The sequence below is a fragment of the Aegilops tauschii genome, chromosome 7 (genome assembly GCF_002575655.3).
Source record: "Aegilops tauschii subsp. strangulata cultivar AL8/78 chromosome 7, Aet v6.0, whole genome shotgun sequence".
Lineage (NCBI taxonomy): Eukaryota > Viridiplantae > Streptophyta > Magnoliopsida > Poales > Poaceae > Aegilops > Aegilops tauschii.
In genome coordinates this window covers 410,379,582-410,400,966 of record NC_053041.3, presented here as the reverse complement: position 1 = coordinate 410,400,966, position 21,385 = coordinate 410,379,582, and the positions used below count along the sequence as shown (strand labels likewise).

The 21,385-nt window shown below is 48.7% G+C and overlaps 1 protein-coding gene across 2 annotated transcripts; it reads right to left on the bottom strand.

Moving 5' to 3' along the window:
* Positions 1 to 15,507: 15,507 nt before the first annotated feature.
* LOC109761559 (uncharacterized) lies at positions 15,508 to 20,530 on the bottom strand. 2 transcript variants are annotated; one of them, XM_020320376.4, is made up of 15 exons: positions 20,152 to 20,530; positions 19,964 to 20,023; positions 19,671 to 19,784; positions 19,508 to 19,564; positions 19,288 to 19,358; positions 19,045 to 19,144; positions 18,881 to 18,951; positions 18,684 to 18,787; positions 18,402 to 18,505; positions 18,263 to 18,316; positions 18,115 to 18,170; positions 17,574 to 18,022; positions 17,410 to 17,482; positions 17,222 to 17,283; positions 15,508 to 17,135 (listed from the first exon to the last, which is right to left on the bottom strand). In XM_020320376.4, exons 2-15 carry the CDS (start codon positions 19,991 to 19,993, stop codon positions 15,637 to 15,639), a joined length of 2,844 nt encoding a protein of 947 aa, XP_020175965.1. In that variant the 5' UTR covers positions 19,994 to 20,023; positions 20,152 to 20,530; the 3' UTR covers positions 15,508 to 15,636. The 2 variants fall into 2 exon arrangements, with proteins under 2 accessions (XP_020175965.1, XP_020175966.1); XM_020320377.4 differs by having other exon boundaries at positions 20,111 to 20,163.
* Between the last annotated feature and the right edge of the window lie 855 nt (positions 20,531 to 21,385).

Sequence of the window (21,385 nt, the reverse complement as noted above, 5' to 3'; positions counted from 1 at the left end):
AAGGATATTCCTTCTCCCGGGAATACCCGATCAGTCTCGGAATCCCGGTTACAAGACATTTCGACAATGGTAAAACAAGACCAGCAAAGCCGCCCGGTGCGCCGACATCCCGATAGGAGCTGCACATATCTCATTCTCAGGGCAACACCGGATAAGTCAAGCTACGAGTAAAACCAGCCCTCAAGTTTCCCCGAGGTGGCCCTGCAGGCTGCTCGGTTCGGGCCAACACTTAGAGAAGCACTTGCCCGGGAGGGGTTAAAATAAAGATGACCCTCGGGATGCGCGACTCCCAAGGGAAAAAGGCTAGGTGAGGCAAATGTAAAACCAAGGTTGGGCTTTGCTGGAAGAGTTTTATTCAAAGCGAACTGTCAAGGGGGTCCCATAAATCACCCAACCGCGTAAGGGACGCAAAAATCAAGGAACATAACAGCGGTATGACGGATACTAGGGCGGCAAGAGTGGAACAAAACACCAGGCATAAGGCCGAGCCTTCCACCCTTTACCAAGTATATAGATGCATTAATTAAATAAGAGATATTGTGATATCTCAACATAAACATAATCCAACATGGAGCAATCTTCATCTTCACCTGCAACTAGCAACGCTATAAGAGGGGCTGAGCAAAGCGGTAACATAGCCAAACAACGGTTTGCTAGGAAGGATGATAAAGGTTAGAGGTTCATGGCAATTTGGGAGGCTTGAAGAGCAAGTGATAGGTAGCGCAGCAAAGCGATAGAACGAAGCAACTAGCATAACAATGATAGTAATGAGATCCAAGGTGACGGTCATCTTGCCTGAAATCCTGCTAGGAAGAAGAACGAGTCCATGAAGAAGATGAAGCCACGAAGACGAATCAAGCGAAGACGAACGAATCCTCACGATCGCAACGAAACGGGAACTATCGAGAAGAAGCACACAACATGGTAAACACACCACACATGAACAAGGCATGATGCTCAACCAAGTATGATGCATGACAAGGCTATATGAAGCTACTCATGGCAAGAGATGATGCATACAAGAGCAACACATCAAAGCAAGTTTAAATGAGGCCGAAAACAACCTATAATAATTCCGGTAAGTCCTCATATGCAAATTTCGAAATTGGTCCAGATCTGAATTAACCTTATGTTCAAGTTGTTAAACAGCAAGTTAAGATGCACCAAGATGATCTATACGAAATTCTAGTCAAGTTACATATAAAGTTCATTAGATTCGGAGCTACGGCCTAGAAGATATGAGCAAAACAAGCTAAACATGGCATTGATGCAAAATGCATCCAAACATCAAGCAAACACTCTCAAAACAAGGATCCAACAAGTTAATATGAAACTACGTGCAAAACTAAGCAAGTTTCATATAGAGCATGCTCAAAACGGAGCAACGGTGCAACGCATACACTCCAAACAAGATATAACAACAATCTGTCCAAAACAGCAACTAGGCATCTAGAAAACATAAAAAATAAATATGCTACAGCAACTCAACATGAAAACAAAAGGCATGGACGTGATGTACAGGTAAAGCACAACAAAATATGAACACTGAGCTATCTCCAGAAATCACTAGAACATGCTCAAAAGGACATGGCAAGATTGCAAATAATAACAGTTTCACAGACTTAGCAGAAATCACTGGGCATGTCAAGGTAACCAACAGTAAGATGGCATAAATATTAAGCTAAGCATGGCAATAGCATAGTCATAGGGTACATGGAACACTAGTAACAACCATGGCAAAATTGATTAACATGTAAACAATCTGCCAGGAACATTTTATTGCAAAAGTAGAGCAAGATTAAGACATGCTAGAGCACTCCATAATTGCAAACATGGGCATGGATGGATAGATCATAACATGTGTAACAAAACATCCTTAGTGAACATCTACAGATTATGCATAGAACTCAAGGAGACAGCAGGTTTACTTGACAACAAAATATAACAGACTCAGACTTACCAGAAATCACCAAGTCACAGAAATCAGCAACATCACGGAGGCTACTATGCATGCTTGTGCTAGTCACCACATAGATCCTAAAAATACAAGACTAGCACCAATGTAAAGATGGAATGATGTAGTTCAAAACACATGTAGACATCAAGCTCATAGGATGCACACACAAAATGCAATGAAAAAGACAAATCACCAAGTTCTGTAAACAGACCGCAGTTAACATCATATAGCACTCTTGCAACGATGATTAGGGCATCAATATGAACTCTAATAAACATGACCCAATGGAACAAAATTAAGAGCATCTCATGACGAACATTTCGATATATTATATGCATGAATCGGAGTAACGAGCACGAAATTATGGCAGGATGAACAGGGCAACATAATGCAACAATTTCGGGACTTGGCAGAAATTTACCCTCGCGAAAAGTCAACGCGGGACGAGACGAAGCGGGACGGAGGGATCCGGGTCGCGGGGCGGCGTTTGGATGGCGGGATGGGGGCGTCCAGGGTCGGGGCGATGCAGATTCTGTGGCCGGAGCTCCGGCGAGCTCGCGGCGGCCGGAGCGAGCGGGAGATGGCCGGAGGAGGCCGTGGGTCGGTGGTTCTGGCCGGATCCGGGTGGATCCGACCCCGGGGGGTCCATTCCCGGCGGCAGCGAGGTCCACCGGCGACGAGTCCCAGGGCGGCGGCGGTTCCCTGTCAGCGGAGAGAAAAAGAGAGCGAGGTGAGGGGGGCCGAGGGGAGGAAGGAGGAGAAGGGGCGCGGCGGCGCTCTGCTCACCGGCGGCGGGGACCTGGCGTGGTGGCGCGGAGGACTGCGACGGCGGGGAGGCGCTGGAGCTCGGGAGCGAGGGCGGCGGGCTGACGCGACCAGATGGGCCCGGCGGGCCTCCCGCGGGCTCGGGCGGGCCGCGGCGGCGCGGAGCAGACGGGGGGGGGGGGACACGTGGCGCGACGAGATTCGCCGGGCGCGGCGGCGCGGACACGTCCGGCTCGGGATGGACATGTCTGGCGGTGGGAGGTGGAAGAAGACTAGGGTTTGCCTGAAATTTCGCGGGGAGGAGACTAATTTATAGGTAAAGGGAGTTAGGAGAGTCCAAATGGGGTGCGGTTTTCGCCCACACGATCGTGATCGAACGACCGAGAGCATGGAGGGGGTTTGGATGGGTTAGTGGGCTGATTTGGAGGGGTGCATGGCTGCAAAGAGAAGGGGGGTTTTCGGGCTACGCGGCTAACCGTTGGGGCATCAAACGACCTCCAAATGGAACGAAATTTGACGGGCGGTCTGTCGGTGCTATACCAAGGCCACTTGGCAAATCTCGGCCCATTCCGAGAACGTTTTTCTCCCACTCACGAAACAAGGTCTGAGAGGGGCGACGGGCGCGTGCGATAGTGTCGGATCGCGAAACGGACAACGGGGAAAAAGGACCGGATGCAAGTTTTGAAAAACATGATGATACAATGCACATGATGACATGGCAAAGTGCAACACGCAAGCGAATGACATGGCAACGGCGGCGAATAACTGGATGGCACCTGGCGCATCGGATCCGGGGCGTTACAGCCCGGCTCCCCTTCGCGCCATTATCGCCCCGCCTCCCGCCGCCCTAGCACGACTCTGGCGGCTCCTCCGGCCGCCAGTCCGCGCCTCCTCTCGCGCCCCCGCAAGCCTACCGCTGCTCCCCCTCCCCTGCAGCTGGTGCCACCCGTCGCGGTGGTCACCGGCGCCCGCGCGCCCAACCGGGTGCGCCCTCGTGGCTGCGCCCGAACCCCCTGTGCCCGTTAAGGCCTGGGCCACTGGAAAACGGGGTCCACCCCTAGAACGTTAAAAAAAGAGAATTTAAAGAATTTAAAATAAAATTAATAATTAATTAATTAATTAGTGAATTAATTAAGTTAATTAACCCTGTTTAATTAGTTTAATTAACTAGTTAGTTTAACTAAACCGTAATTAGTGTAGTTAAATCCTAATTAACCTAATCAGAGTATGACAGGTGGGTCCCACTGGACCCATACGTCAGTTTGACCAGTCAACAACTCTGTTGACTACTGACGTCATGCTGACGTCATGATGATGTCAGCATGCACTATTCTGGATAATGTTGAATTAAATTAATTAAACAAATTCTAAAAATGCTTAAATCTTTTAAAATTAATATAAAATAAACCGTAGCTCAGATGGAAACACTTTATACCTGAAAGTTGCTCAGAACGACGAGACGAATCCGAATATGTAGCCCGTTCGTCTGCCACACATCCCTAACATATCGAACACGCAACTTTCCCCCTTCGGTTCATCTGTCCGGAAACGCGAAACACCGGGAATACTTTCCCGGATGTTTCCCCCCTTCGCCGGTATCGCCTACTACCGCGATTGGGCACCCCTAGCACCGCTTATTGCCATGCTATGTTTTGTGATGTCTTGAGTGCTCCGTATTTACTATTTCTTCCCCCTCTTCTTCTCCGGTAGACCTCGAGACCGACGCCGCTGCTACCCAGTACGACTACGGTGTTGACGACCCCTCCTTGCCAGAACAACCAGGCAAGCCCCTCCCCCTTGATCACCAAATATCGCCTATTCTTCTCTATACTGCTTGCATTAGAGTAGTGTAGCATGTTACTGCTTTCGGTTAGTCCTATTCTGTTGCATAGCCTCTCATTGTTGCTACAGTTGTTACCCTTACCTGCTATCCTACTGCTTAGTATAGGATGCTAGTGTTCCATCAGTGGCCCTACACTCTTGTCCGTCTGCCATGCTATACTACTGGGTCGTGATCACTTCGGGAGGTGATCACGGGTATATACTATATACTTTATATACATGACACATGTGGTGACTAAAGTCAGGTCGGCTCGTTGAGTACCCGCAAGTGATTCAGATGAGGGGGCTGAAAGGACAGGTGGCTCCATCCCGGTAGAGGTGGGCCTGGGTTCCTGACGGCCCCCGATTGTTACTTTGTGGCGGAGCGACAGGGCAGGTTAAGACCACCTAGGAGAGAGGTGGGCCTGGCCCTGGTCGGCATTCGCAGATACTTAACATGCTTAACGAGATCTTGGTATTTGATCTGAGTCTGGCCATTTGGTCTATACGCACTAACCAACTACGCGGGAACAGTTATGGGCACTCGGCGTCGTGGTATCAGCCGAAGCTCTTTTTGACGTCAGTGACGGAGCGGCGCGCGCCGGATTGGACTGGAACGCCTGCTAGGCTAGGTCTGCTTCCGGCCGCCCTCGCAACGTGCAGGTGTGCAATGGGCGATGGGCCCAGACCCCTGCACGCATAGGATTTAGACCGGCGTGCTGACCTCTCTGTTGAGCCTAGGTTGGGCTGCGACGTGTTGATCTTCCGAGGCCGGGCATGACCCAGGAAAGTGTGTCCGGCCAAATGGGATCAAGCGTGTTGGGTTATGTGGTGCACCCCTGCAGGGAAGTTTATCTATTCGAATAGCCGTGTCCCTCGGTAAAAGGACGACCCGGAGTTGTACCTTGACCTTATGATAACTAGAACCGGATACTTAATAAAACACATCCTTCCAAGTGCCAGATACAACCCGGTGATCGCTCTCTAATAGGGCGACGAGGAGGGGATCGCCGGGTATGATTATGATATGCGATGCTACTTGGTGAACTTACCATCTACTCTCTTCTACATGCTGCAAGATGGAGGTGGCCAGAAGCGTAGTCTTCGACAGGATTAGCTATCCCCCTCTTATTCTGGCATTCTGCAGTCCGGTCCACCGATATGGCCCTTTACACATATACCCATGCATATATAGTGTAGCTCCTTGCTTGCGAGTACTTTGGATGAGTACTCACGGTTGCTTTTCTCCCTCTTTTCCCCTTTCTATACCTGGTTGTCGCAACCAGATGCTGGAGTCCAGGAGCTAGAGATCCCGATGATGATTCTACATGGAGTTCGGCTTCGAGGAGTAGTTAGGAGGTCCCAGGCAGGAGGCCTTGCCTTTTCGATCGTTGCTACGTTTGTGCTAGGCTTCTTAAGGCAAACTTGTTTAACTTATGTCTGTACTCAGATATTGTTGCTTCCGCTGATTCGTCTATGATCGAGCACTTGTATTCGAGCCCTCGAGGCCCCTGGCTTGTATTATGATGCTTGTATGACTTATTTATGTTGTAGAGTTGTGTTGTGATATCTTCCCGTGAGTCCCTGATCTTGATCGTACACATTTGCGTGCATGATTAGTGTACGATTGAATCGGGGGCGTCACAATAACAACCTAAAACATACCGATAATGAAGCTTTCAATGGCGTCTAGAAGACCCAGGCAATGGCAATGCCCTACCCTTATTCTGAAAATTTTCCTTAATTTTACCAAGATCAATACTTTTGAAGATCTCTCGCTCAATATAACAAAACATCAAGTCATTATGCCAACCATCGGTCATCTGCTGTGCAACTCAGTCTTGATGATTTTCATTGATGACAAGGCCCTTTCAACTGTTGATGTCACTACTGGCAGTAGCAATGCCAACTCAATGAGGCCATAAACAGTAGGAAACAAACTTTCCACTCTATTGTACAAGGTCATTACATAAATCTTCATCTGTATATTCAGAATTACTGCAGTTGATTCGGAACTTCAGATCCTGAAGAATTGACAGAAGAAAAATCGCCAATACCTAACAAAGTGGCTGCAATTAGTCCTCTGGTTCGGACCCTAGGGAATTACAAGAAAAATTACCAACTGTCATCGCCCGCTGGAGCTTTCTGTCGCCACTGGAGCCGCCGGTTGCCGCCACCGCTGAAGCCGTCGCTTGCTGCCTTCGCTGGAGCCGCTTTGAGCCGCCGCTGGAGCTTGTTGCCGCAGCCTTCTAAGCCCCCAGCCTGTCATCGCCGTCGTCGGTCGCCCGCTTGGTTCTCGCAATCTGGCCAGCCGCCGCCGCCGCACTAGTTGCGTCACGTCTGTGGGAGCGTGCGTGTGTCATTTTTTTGCCTCGTGTGCGTGAGCGCTCGATCGAATCGATGCGTGCGGTCGATCTCCACCGGGCACCAGCAACTGGCCCAACAGCCTGGATGCGTCGGCCCATGAGGCCGGCGCTGGCTGTGGTCGAACGAGTCCAGAGTGTGCCGATGCAGCCGATCGATAGATGCATACGTATAAAACATTTTTTTGTGCCCACAATCAAGGTATGGCGGCTGCCATACCCTGCCCACTGGAGGCCTCCGCCGGTGACCGTGGCATTGATAACAACACAATAAAGAAAGGACTTTTGAGGTTATGGGAGCAAAGTTTTGTTGCGTCCATGGAGGCTATCAGGAAAGTAAATTTCTTTTGGAAGTGTTGCTAATTGGGCACGAGGTTTTACTATCATGATGGCAGATTGACGACGTGCGTATAAGGCTCGGAGGAGTCTGGAGCGCGTCGTGACAGGATCATGCAAACACAGGGCGTCAAGCAATGCACGGATGTGCGGGTGGATACGACGCGGGGTGGAGCATGGTTGCAGTCGGATAATTTCGGCTGGGTCGGACTGGACTGTCTGACGGATCGACGGGGATGTCGGTCAAAGCAGAAGACGGCGGTGATTTCAGCGACGACGACATAGGAGTGTGAAAGATCGTGGACGTCGCCTAGAAGGGGGGTGAATAGGCGCTTTAAAATAATTACGGTTGAGGCTTGAACAAATGCGGAATAAACCTAGCGGTTAATTTGTCAAGCACAAAACCTACAACAACTAGGCTCACCTATGTGCACCAACAACTTATGCTAATAAAGAAAAACTACTTAGGTGATAGCAAGATATATGACAAGAAACAATATGGCTATCACAAAGTAAAGTGCATAAGTAAAGGGCTCGGGTAAGAGATAACCGAGGCACGCAGAGGTGACGATGTATCCCGAAGTTCACACCCTTGCGGATGCTAATCTCCGTTTGGAGCGGTGTGGAGGCACAATGCTCCCCAAGAAGCCACTAGGGCCACCGTAATCTCCTCACGCCCTCGCGCAATGCAGGATGCCATGATTCCACTAAGGGGGCGGTCACCGAACCCGTACAAATGGCAACCCTTGGGGGCGGTCACCGAACCCGTACACTTTGGCAACCCTTGGGGGCGGTCACCGGAACCCGTCAAATTGCTCGGGGCGATCTCCACAACCTAATTGGAGACCCTGAAGCTTGCCCGGAGCTTTACACCACAATGATTGAGCTCCGAACACCACCAACCGTCTAGGGCGCCCAAGCACCCAAGAGGAACAAGCTCAAGGGTACCAAGCACCCAAGAGTAATAAGCTTCTCAACTTGTAACTTCCACGTATCACCGTGGATAACTCAAACCGATGCACCAAATGCAATGGCAAGGGCACACGGAGTGCCCAAGTCCTTCTCTCTCAAATCCCACCGAAGCAACTAATGCTAGGGAGGAAAATGAGAGGAAGAACAAGAAGGAGAACACCAAGAACTCCAAGATCTAGATCCAAGGGGTTCCCCTCACATAGAGGAGAAAGTGATTGGTGGAAATGTGGATCTAGATCTCCTCTCTCTTTTCCCTCAAAAACTAGCAAGAATCCATGAAGGGATTGAGAGTTAGCAAGCTCGAAGAAGGTCAACAATGGGGGAAGAACGCGAGCTCAAAGGATAAGGTTGAATGGGGAAGAAGACCCCCTTATATAGTGGGGGGAACAATCCAACCGTTACCCCCCAAAACAGCCCCGCAGAGGGCGGTACTACCGCATAAGGCAGCGGTACTACCGCTGAGAACAGCGGTACTACCGCTCCCCCGGGCGGTACTATCGTGGAGTTAGGAGGGCAGGAGAGATACGGACTCGAGCGGTACTGCCGCGGTGGTAGGGCGGTACTGCCGCTCATGAGCGGCACTGCCGCTCTACTGCCGCTGCGAAGTACCGCACAATCCGACACAAAAAATGACCCCTCGAGTCGACGCGGTAGGGGCCTGGTACCGTAGCGGTACTACTGCTGAGGACCCACTGGCGGTACTACCGCTGCGGAGCGGTACTGCCGCCTGTGACTCCTAAGCGGTACTACCGCTAGCGCCATCCTAAAGCCACTTCCACGAAAACAAGTATACTCCACGGGAAACCAAAACTGCCATAACTTCTGCATATGAGCTCCGAATTGAGCAAACTCAAGCTTGTTGGAAACAAGACGACGAGTAGCATCAAAACAGCAGGGGAGGTATGCCTAACAAATGGAGGAGTGAAACTCCAACAGAGAAGAACGGACATAACCTCCAACATCGAAAACATCATAGAAGATGCAAGTGAACTCCGTTTTCGATGAACTCGAGCTTGTCAACAAGATGACCAAAAGCTCCAAAACTCACAAAGAGAAGCAAACAAGAACCAAGAAAGATGATGCAAGGATGCAATGGTTTGAGCTCTCTACGAATGATACGATCAAGCTACTCATCGAGAGCCCCCCTTGATAGTACGGCAATCGATCCTATAACCCGATCTCCCAACTACCATCATGAGACCGGTAAAATAGAAAACCTATCAAGGGCAAACCTTTGCCTTGCACATGGTCCACTTGAGCTAGATGATGACGATCTTGACTCCCTCAAGTTGGACCACCTTTCTTGGTTGCGTTGGCTCGATGAAGACTAGTTGATTGCTCCCCCATACTCCAGTATGGGTGAGCCACTCTTCCGCACATCTTCACAAGTCCATTGTCACCACAATGGACGGCAAGCTTCAAGCATTTGATCTCTTCATGATGCTTCACTTAAACTTGCACACCGCAACCTAACCCCACAAAGAACTCTCATGAAGATCATGGGTTAGTACACAAAGCGTAATTGACAATGCTTACCATACCATGGGATCGCTTGATCCCTCTCGGTACATCTTCTACGCTTTGTGAGTTGATCAAGTTGATTCACTCTTGACTTAGTCTTGATCAACCTTCAATCTTTCCAACTCTCTTCATTTGGATGATGTCTTGAAGATATACATGAATGATCACACAATCTTCTTCTCCAAGACATGCTTGCAATAAGCTCAACACTCACATGACCAATCAAGTTGATTCACTCTTGACTTAGTCTTGATCAACCTTGAATCTTTCCAACTCTCTTCATTTGGATGATGTCTTAAGATATACATGAATGATCACACAATCTTCTTCTCCAAGACATGCTTGCAATAAGCTCAACACTCACATGACCAATCAAGTTGATTCACTCTTGACTTAGTCTTGATCAACCTTGAATCTTTCCAACTCTCTTCATTTGGATGATGTCTTGAAGATATACATGAATGATCACACAATCTTCTTCTCCAAGACATGCTTGCAATAAGCTCAACACTCACATGACCAATCTTTGGATAATTCCTTAATAGCACCTTGGTCAACACATAAACTCCTTGAAACCAACACATGGACTTCAAGAAAGGCCTATGGACAAATCCTTCAAATATAACTCAAGACAACCATTAGTCCATAGAGATTGTCATCAATTACCAAAACCAAACATGGGGGCACCGCATGTTCTTTCAGAGTGTGATGCTGATGGTGGCCAACTTCCGGAGCGTGGAAACACGTGGTGCAGGCCTGAGGGCCTGTGCGGCTTCGACAGACTATGGTGCGGTGTTGATTCAAGATGGTGCACATAAGAGCTTGGAGTCGATGGGGCGCGGGGGTGGCACGTACAACCACCATGGAGTCATGTTGAAGGTGGAGCTGGAGTCTGATAACGACTTCACTCTGTGCTGGTGGAGGGGCTACGGCGTAAATGCATGGACAGTTGAAGCCTATTTCAGCGGGATAGCGAGAGACACGTGGATCGGACTGGGGCCCAATGATCTGATGGAGACGTGATACTCGACATCGGTCGGTGATGATCGGTGGTTCTCTGCAGTGGTGGTTGAGGCGGTGTGGGTTAGCTACCCGGGAGACTCGACCAGGACGGCAGAGGCTCGACGCGGTGATAGCGGCGAGGCGTGCGGTAAGCACGGGATACAACGACAAGCCAAGGCACTGGTGGTGGTCAGACAAATTGTGCAGAGGATGCTGAAGCAGTGTTGACGAGTACCAGATGCAAGTTGGTGACTCGGTCTATCGGTGCTAGTTGATGGATAGGAGTTGACCATGGTGAATCTGTGAAAGTGGCGGAAGGTCTTAATGTCAAAAGCGGAGAGAGTACATGGTCGTATATTCTATGGTGTTCAGTGCACATGGCAAAGTGTGGATGACAAGTACAGAAGGAGGCAGAGTGCTATAGCTGTGGGATATGTCAGAGACTATCCGGGAAAAGGGTGAGACAACTGTGAATTTGACTCAGGTTGACACAGGGCGATGGTGAAATCCCTTCAAGTTTCAGACAGACGGTCAAGAAAGAGCGGTGATGTTGAGTTTAGGTAACCCTTATATGTGACATCCAATATGTGAGTTGTTCACTTTCACGCAGGTCAGTGATCGGTGTGTGATGGCATTGAATGGATACTCTGGAAGTTGGGAGCACAAAGTAGAGTAATGAGGAACTTGATTTTGCTCGAGTGTTGACCGTGAAGAAGACGAGAAGGGACTACAGTTGTAGGTGGAGTCACATGGAGTCTGGGAGTAGCAGCGGTGCTCATGGCATATCTCAAGTCCAGTGTACATGAAAGTTTGACGCATGAACGAATTCAATGTGGCGGAGAATATTCGCCAAGGTGGAGTTTGTTAGAGTTGTGTCGAATATTATTGTACAAGGTAGGTTACAGTTGGACTTGGTTTTGGACTGTGTGTAGACAGGGTAAGAGTCGTGTCCAAGTATGACACTTGTATCTTAGGCCTCTCATATATATTGGAGGTGGACACACGATGTAACCTATGCCAACATAATAGCACAGGCACGTGGGGGTGCCGGCCGATGCCCGGGCGGCCAGGGTGCGGTATTGTAGCGGTGTCATGGGGAGGAGCGCCCGTAGTCATGTCCCGGGGATGTAGCCATGATGGTGAACCTCGTTAACAAATCTCGGTGTCGTGCTCGTATGATTGCTTGATCCTCGGTAGATCGACGGGGTGCCTCGGATTTATTCTAACATGAATGTTTATATTTTTTAATATAAAGTTAGTCAAACTCTACAAAGCTTGACTTTGACCAAACCTTATATGCAGACTAAAAAGAAACGGAGGGAGTACATTACTACTTTCTTCTCTTTCTTCATTTATTGCTTGCCACATCATCTATTTTATCTAGATATGTGTGATGTTACTACCTATGTTACTCCCACTGTGGGTAGTCTTACCGCGACTGTTAATGGGTTTAATTTCAGGTTTGCTATCATATTCCTCCTTGGGCATCACAAAATCTATCTTTTTTTAATTTATTTTCTCAATAAACACTTATGACATGAATTGAATTAATTCGATTTCTAACACGTTGGGTCCACCCGTAAGCGCTGATGTGGCACAAGATGGTCAACGCAGTTCGTTGATCATTAGATTGGACGAAGGGCCCGCCCGTCAGCACCCTTCTCTCTCCCCAAACCTTCATCTTATCTTGCGAGGCATTCCATCAAACAGTTGTGCATCGGCGACGGTCGTCGGCGGGGGCTTGGTCGTGGAGGTCGTGGGCGAGCGGGTCACAGGGAGGCAGCAGCCCATCTCGTGGCGCAGGTGGAGCTCGTCGGAGCCAACAGAGGGCGACGACGAGGCTAGGTCAGGTGGCGCAGGTGAATCTTCCTTTTTGGATCATATTTCCCATTTGAGCCGGCCATTGCCAAGAACCGCTACCACCACCACCGTCCTGCCGCCCACCGACGAAGGAGGCGATGAAATCAAGCCACCCAGGGGCCCAAACCCTGGTGGCCCGGAACCGAGCTCGCGTCGCCTGGCATATCACCCTCGATGTTGCATGAGGAAATCCGTACAAATGCCTCACTCTTTATTTTCAAGGAAACGTTTGACCTATTCATCAAGCCATGGCAGTACAAAGAATGCATAAATAATAAAAATTGCATTCACGTTCGTAGACCACCTAGCGACGACTAGAAGCACTGGAGTGAGCCGAAGGCGCGCCTCCGTCATCACCCCTACCTCATCGAAGTCGGACCAAACTTGTTGTAATAGATAGTCAGGAAATCGCTATGTAAAGGCCCCATAGGACCAACGCACCAGAACAACAACCGTCGTCGTTGAAGAGATGTATAGATCAAAAGGATCCAATCTATAGACACACGCAAAATGAATGGATCCAAGGAGATCCATCGAAGACCAGCACAGATCGAATCTCGTGAGATCTGCCGGCGACACACCTCCACACTCCATCGGATGGCGCTAGACGCACCACCGAAGCAGGGGCTACACGGGGAGAACCTTATTCCATGTTCAGAGAACCATTGTCGCCTCGTCTTCCTGAGTAGGACACAAAACCCTAAACGAAATGATAAAAACAAGAGTTAAATACATCATGAGTGCCTAAACTTGCTCGTTGCGGTCAGTTTAGTGCCTAAACTTGTAAAATACATAAAAGTGGTGCTACAACTTGTCGCACGGTGCATATACGGTGCCTCCATCCGTATGTCCGTATGCCACCGTATTTGCTCTCGCTGTGGTGTGACAGCTGGCGGCTGGCCCACAGATCAGTGGGAGAGCGTTGCCTGCGCTGGGTGAAATGCGTACGAGTTTTTTTTGCAAAAAATCCCGTGAGATTTAATTAAAGTCAGAAATAAGCCATTAAAAATATACTGCATCATCGAATTGGTTTCGACCCTGGGACCTCCACGTTAAATAGCACGCACGCTAGACGCCAAGACACTGCAATTTCCATTATAATTTTTCAAGTTACTGTTTGGTTTTTACAATATATTTTAAATGTCCAATATACAAATATGCGACTATTGTCTATTAAATTATTTATTCTATTTTTATTATTTGTAGTTCGAAGAGGTAAACATGAACTGTTTGTAAAATTTATGTGGATTTAAAAGTTCAACGTACATTATGAAATATTGCATAATTTTTTGTATCTTCATTCAGGACCACAAGTACGGAGAATTATTTTGTATCTTCATTGTATTTTTAGAATATATAATTATTAAAAAAATCAACAAAGTTGTATTTTGAAAATTGTTCAATACGTATTAAAAATGATTATGTAAAAACAATAAATTCTATAAATGTGTTAAAACATATTAAACGTGTTTGTAGAAATGTAAGAATGATTTTACACAATAATTATTTTAATACATATCAAACATTTTATGAAATAGATGTTGTAATTTTTTTGAATGCGTGACGGGCATTTTTCAAATACACGTTTACAATTTCTTAATACAAGTGAGAATTTACCAAAATATCTTGCTTTTTAGAAAAATGCACTAACACTTTTTAAAGTTGATGGCAGGTAATATGTTGAGTTGTTCTCTTTTTTTCAAACGTGAGAATTTCTTAATAATGTTCGAAATTTTCTGCAAGTCAACCTTTTTCTTTTTTATTTCTCTTTATTATTTCGTCTGATATCCCTAATAAATAGTAGTGTATCTGGATATTGCGTAGATAACTATTCTTGGCTTATTGGTTAGCACATGTTCACGTTGTGCGTGAGGTAATGAATTCAAACCCTGCCGGTGCGCTATTTTTTATATTATACTCTATTTTATCCCACATGCTGACATGCGGGGCCTAAATCTGACAGGTGAGATCAATGCAGTTTGGCATATTTAAATAAAATATTAGGAGCTTTTTGTGAAAATTATTTAAAGTACAAGGAATTTTTTGTAAAACAACCAGCCCACTCCTCTCACAGGAATTGACATGTGGGTCGACGCCATGTTGGCCCACCATGTGGGCTGTGCATATGCCTGGATACGGACGGAGGAACCGTATTTAAACGTTCGGACAAGTTACGGCACTAGTTTCATGTATTTTACAAGTTTAGACATCAAAGTGATCGTATCGGACAAGTTGAGGCACCCGTGGTGTATTTAACTCTAAAAACAACTAAAAACAGAGCAAGATCCCTCCCGCTGGCAAGAGCCATGTTCCGTCGTGCCTCCATGGCCTTAGAACCACCGAAGACAAGGCAGGCGGACGATGGGAGGCAAAGGAACCCTAATATTTTTTTCTTTCAAAGGAGGTGGCGGCTGTGTGCGTAATTAAACAACTTGCTCTCAATTGGAAAACCGGAGTATTACTTCCGTTGAACCATACTTAGGATTATTTATTATTGAGAGTAGTTTTTCAGAGCAAGAGCTCCATGGCACCTCCATGAACGGTAAAATAAAAATAAAAATCCAAAAATTCGGAAACTTTTTAGGATGGATTATAATCAAATGTTGTAGGCGCTTGCAATTTTTGGTGTCCAAATAACATTTTAAGAGCTCATACAGTAAATAATAAAATTGGTGCTCAAACTTGTGTGCACTGTTGAGCAGATTTTTTTTTGAGCTCGTCGGTTGTCATATGAACACTAAAGTTTACAAGCTACGCAAGACATTTGGTCATGGGGTACCATGAAACTCGAGCTACACTACAACTTTGTGTTTTTTTTTGAAATTTGCGTTTCTGCCATTCTTTTTACGTATTTTTCTTACATAGGCTTGCTTTTTTCTTTTTTCCATAGGATTGCTTTAAGAGTCGTGCTAATCAAAAGATACCACAAATGATATTTCAGACGGAGTGCTTTATCAAGACGCTTCTCTAAGAGATTGTCTAGACCTTAGGACTGAATGTTTGAGGGCTAAAGTTGGAAGTTCCTCCGGCCCCTGAGAATCAGGATTCCGGGAGCAGCATCTGCCGGAGTACCTGGTAGATAGCTCTGAGATACCCTTTGTGCTGCACTTCCTCCGGCAGCCTCAGCATGATCGCCACCTTCTCGAACTTCTCCCGCGCCAGGTCCACCTCCGCCGGCGACGCTACGGCGGACACCGAACCCGGAACCACCCGGAGGTCCCTATGGAGCTCCGGCGGCGATAGCGCCCACTGCATCGCCCAGATGGAGAGGGGCCGCATGTAGTGTAGCGACCGGTACCCGCCGCCGACATCGGAAGTCCACGCCTCCGGCGTCTGGAACGCGTACCCGAACCCGTCCCTGCCCCACCCGGCGTCGTGCGCGCCCTTCGCCGTCCGGAACGCCGCCTCCGGCATGCCCTCGTGGAGCATGGCAGCGGCCACGCCGTAGGTGACCCCGACCCACACCTCCTTGGACTGCAACGACGACGCGTCCACGGCGCCGTCCGGCCGCATCCCGTTCACGGCCCCCACCGCGCCGCCCTGCACGCGCATCACGTTGTAGTCCAGCACCGTCCCCAGCGCGCTGCGAGCCTTCTCCTCCTCGACGACCGGCTCCAGCCCGCACGCGCGCGCGTACCACTGCCCGGCGAGCTGGTCGGCCATGATGGACTTGCTGGTCGCGCCGCCGCTGTTGTCGTAGTCGAAGTAGGAGCCGTTCCAGAGCTCGCCGTCGTACACGCGCTGCGCCCTTTTGTACCGCTCGAGGAAGTACCCCTCCGCGCCGCGGTCGCCGACGATGCGCGCCATGGCGGCCGCCGCCTGAAGGGCCGCGACCCAGAGACCGCCGGTGTACGCGCTGACCCCGGAGACGGACCACAGGTCGTACGTCTGGTCGGGCCGGCCCTCGTTCTCCACCATACCGTCCCCGTCACGGTCGAACTGGTCCATGTACGCCATGGCCAGGTACACCGCCGGCCACGCCGCCGTCGCGAACGCAAGGTTCCCGGTGGCGGCGACGTCGCGGTACACCTGGAGGACGAACTTGGGGTTGAGGTCCTTCCACCGGGACGGGTCATGGATCATGTACGCGTTCAGCTCGAACCACGGGTCGACCAGGCCGATGTCGTGCGGCACGGCGCCGAGCACCTTGCGTGGGACGTCGACGCCGTCGAGGGTGCGCATGGGGCGCGGGTCGTGGAGGAGGACGGCGCGGGCGAAGTCGCGCTGGAGGCTGAGCTCGATCTCCGGGAAGAGGGAGAGCAGCGAGAAGGAGGAGTAGAAGTGGACGTCGTAGGTGTTCCACATGTGGTACTCCATCCCCTCCAGGTACAAAAATTGCCCCACGTTCTCCTCGCCGTCGCCGAGCAGGGCCGCGCCGAACGCCGACGATGATTCCAGCCGCTCCTCCGCCGTCGACATCGCGCTCAGGATGCCGTCCACAGCGAGATCACCTGCGCGGAAGCCGTCGAGAGTGAAGGACTCCGTGGTCGCCCCGTACTTTGACGAGGCAAAGCTGGTCTTCCTCGGAGGCAGCCCATCTGTGACAAACGAAAAGTTCAGATTTCGGACCATTGCCGAAGATAAATTTGTGACTTCAGAGTTCAGATGGATCAGTGTCAATTACCTGTCCAAATGGTGCCTCCAGCGTTGAGATAGTAAAGCTCGTTGAACAGTACAACCGGATACCTGAAAAACAATCATGTCATCACCTGTTCTGTTCTGGAATCAAACTATGACCAATTCAATAATTTGGCAGTTTAATGGGGGGAAATATGTCAGTGATTGACACTGAGCTTAATCTGAATTTCTTACCATTCAGGCAGCCTCTTGTCCTGCAGGATAGGCCTCTGCCACTCGTCGATTTTCGACTCCCAAGCCATGTGTTCTACACGCAGGCATAACAAAATATTTAAGAAATCTAAATCTTCATAGAGATTCAGAAATCTTCATCGACCAAGAACCCTTGGAAATCTCACCGAGAAGGGCGTCGTGAGCCAGTTGTTCTGCGGCGGCGTCTCGATCCAGGCCGAGGAACTTGGTGTACCTCCGGTGGTAGGTCCTCCCGGAGGGGAACTTCACCTCGGGGCACGACCACGAGAGCGCGAACGACACCACGCGCGTGCCCCCCGCCGGCACTTTCGTCGTCGCCGCCACCGCCGCCCCGATGGACGATCCAAGCCTCGACGACGCAGTCGGCGCCCCGCCGGCGGCCTCGCCAAAGGAACCATGCTTCTTGACCTCGTCCCACATGTCCTTGGCAGTGAACTGCTCGCGGCCGCCGGGGCTGTACGGGCCCATCGCGAAGGACGGGCAGCAGGTGACGCGGACGTCGCCGGTCTCCTGCGACGCGATCGCGAACGTCACCGGAGGGTTCCCCTCCGCCGTCCTGTGGCGTAGAAGGACGCCATGGACGCCGTCGCGCGCTCTGCACGCAACAAGGTAGAAGACATTGTCATTGTCAGAGAGTCTGCTGCCTATTACCACATCGCACCAAGCGAATTTTGTCGTGCTCGTTACTTGATTCTGGAGTTGTTGTGATTCCCCGTCAGTTCTGATTTTCCACCCACGGAATTCTACACGGATGAACAAGCAAAATTAAGGTCAAATCCTTGCTACAAAGATGTTGTGTCTGTTCTGAAGAGCAGAGTGTTGGCTTTGCACTTACAGCCCATGTGAAGAGCAATGTGACATCTGCAGGTGTGCTCCCAGAATTTTGCACCTGGTACAAGCATCAGGGATCAAAATTAAGGGCTGAATCACTCATGTGGCATCATTTGTTTGATTTGCTGAAGAAGAATATGTACCGTAAAAGTGAAAACCGCGACGGGAAAGCTGCTCTCCTTGTAGTTGTGAGGGATGAAGGGCGATATCTGACGGCAGGTGATCTTGATTTCAGGGTCAGGCTCACCTACATTGCCATTGTGCAACATAGATTAGTAGGTTCTCTATGTTTGAATCCTCTTGATGCTTCATTTTGAGTCAATAAAATCCACCCTTTATTGAAAAAAAGATTAGAAGGCTCTGCCCGACAAACTTAATCGACATTGTTCTTGGCGACAAATATCGCTGTCGGGTCAGGAATGTACCATCATATACAGTCCAAGATCTTGGGAACAAGCCATGGTAGTTGCAATTCTTCTCTTTCAGCTTCCAGTCCCAAGACCTGATACCGGCTTTATTATCTATTCCCCTGCAAATGTGCACAATTTTTTATATGGTATCTCTGTCTGGCATAATCAGATGAATGAAATGCAGGTGAATTTCTGATGCTTTCACTGCTTACTTGAGGAGATGAGCATTCGGGGCGGACAACACCGTGGAGTAGCTCTTCCTGCCGGAACGCGAAACGAATGCCTAGACAGGAGAAAATAGTGGAGAATATAAGACTTTTTTGTACCATGAGTTGAGCATTGCAACTCATGAAAGCAAGTGTAAATTTATTATTACTGAGAACTGGTTGGCGAGGATAGGCTTCTCTTCATATATCCTGGGGAATAATTGAAACTGCTGAAAGTACCCTCTGTAGCTTCTCCCTATGCTTCCTGAACTGCAAAGAAGGAGAAGAGATTGCACTTTGAATAAAACTGTCATCTGAAGTTCAGTCAGCTGCAGAGCCATGCATGAATGTCACAACAGAACCAAAGCAAGTCCCAGGGCAAAATCAAGGCCTGAAACATCGAAAGGACTTACCCTAGTCCGCCGAGGGGTACCCCGCGGTAGCAGTTGTCCATCCATTTCCTGAGCGGATCATAGACCGCAACCTTGGCGAAACAAGATAATAATTGTTCAGCAATTTCACTGGCTACTGAGTACTGACTAGGCAGAATAATTTGCACCGGCATTTCAACTACATGTTCAGCATGCTGGAAGATAAGTTAGCTGAATGTTCAGTGACAGAAGAGGGACTCACTTGGTTTTTCGCGATTCCTTCGACGTGCAGTCGAAGCATTTTAAAAATCAAGGGTATCTGCAGCACAACCATGGTCAGTGTTTATGTTGCAAAGGCAGTATGCACCCTTGGTTCTAAATGCAAAATTTAGAAAGGTACAGTCCATATTGACATGCTTGCTTACAACTGTCAAGATATCAGTGGTCATGCTAAGCATAGCAACCTTCTTGCCTTCATCATCGAATTTCCTCTGCCAAGTTATTGCTGGTGGCTGTGCACAGTCGACGTGCAAGTGTGCCTGAAGCAAGAGCAACCATGTCAGACCAGTTTGCTTGCTCAAGACATACAAAGGACTGAAGCAATCAGGGGCATCTTAATTAGCAAATCATCCAAGGAAACAACTGAACAGAAATTTAAAACCGTAAGATTAAGTAGAGGCCAAAGAAAAGGAAGGAGCTGTTCCAGGTCAGGAGATACCTTCGCTTGCTCAAACTCTGAACTTCCCATCTTCAGAAACCGATGAAGGAGCTAATCCGACTGGAACAGATACAACATGGTCAACAACTCGAACAACGGAATTACTCATCATCAGATTTAAAACAAACCAAGAATGTATACGTATACCGAGAACCGCCTACATAGGAGGAGGAGAAATGAGAAAGTACCTGGACCTGAACACCGCACCCTGAGACGCTCAGCTCTTTGAGGAGCCACCCGAGGTAGCTGTCTATATAACTCGTTCGACAGGAAGGGGACGAAGACGACGCGACGAAGGGGAAGCGAGGAGCATAACCAGAAGGACTGGCTGGTGGCATCAGATATTCAGATATGCTCAGGTGCGTGGAAAAGTAGGCGTACACATCACAGTCGTGGAAGCTGTTGAATATGCGATTCATGCTCCCCGGTCACGATCCTCGCTCATAAATCTTTTCGGAGAATTAGCCCAATTGCCGCGTCACCACGCCGGAAGGAACAAAGTTTCGCCGGTGCTGCCAAGCTAGCTAGCCGTTCTTGGGAAAGACGGGCACTGGAAGCATCCGTGATGCGTGCCAGACTGTCGCGTGGTTTCTTAGACTTGTTCCAATCGGAAATCAGAAATAGCAGCCTGGTTGTTGAATTGGTGTGATGTTCTACGTTCCCCCGCAAACAAAAAAAGTGTGATGTAGTACGTTTTTTGACAAATTCTCTGTAAGGAATAGACTTATTATAGTTGGAAAACTTAAGATCTTTAGGTGAATTAGTTTGTACGTCTATATAGATCACTAAAGTAGTGATCTAAACGATCTTATATTAATTTACAGAGGAGTATCATGGAGCTGGCTTTATGCTGTGTTCAGGAGAATGATAAGTAACATCTTACTTTAAGCACACATGGTGGTTAAAAGGAGATTGTCTGAGTATGAAATCCACTGGCTAGACCTCCTAAAGGTTAGAGCTTGGCATTGGCAGCCACCCAGACCCAGTAGCAGTCGTCACTCGTCAGCCGTCGACTTCCAAGTTCCAACCATGAAAAGTCCAATTCACATGATATATCCTGCATGTCCCGATCTTGAGGATACGTATGCTCGTGTGTTTGTTCGAACACGCAATGGCTTCATGTAGTATTCATGATGGCAACATGGCATCTACAAAGGACATGGTTTTTTCTTTGTAAGTGTTGGGCTTAGTCCCACATTGGTTGTGGGGGGAGACATAACACGATATATAAGGACGAGGGTGTCCCCTCCTAACTGGCTAGTCTTTTAGAGGGAGAGGGCCCAAGGCCTGTCATAAGTCGGTGTTGCTCTCTGATTGGGCCTGGTTGACGCATATTGGTCGGAAACGCTAGTGCTAGCGGACTCGAGATTGCGTAACAGTAAGCGCACTAAAATCTAAATATTTTTCTTGAAAAATTAAATT

Bases quoted from the DNA above. Each gene is read 5' to 3' on its own strand.
- LOC109761559 (XM_020320376.4), bottom strand. From the start codon at position 19,993: ATGGGAAGTTCAGAGTTTGAGCAAGCGAAG. The intron at 18,788-18,880 runs GTAAGCAGTGAA...GCACATTTGCAG, and splicing joins CCGAATGCTCATCTCCTCAA to GGGAATAGATAATAAAGCCG. The intron at 17,136-17,221 runs GTAATTGACACT...CGTTTGTCACAG, and splicing joins TGGAGGCACCATTTGGACAG to ATGGGCTGCCTCCGAGGAAG.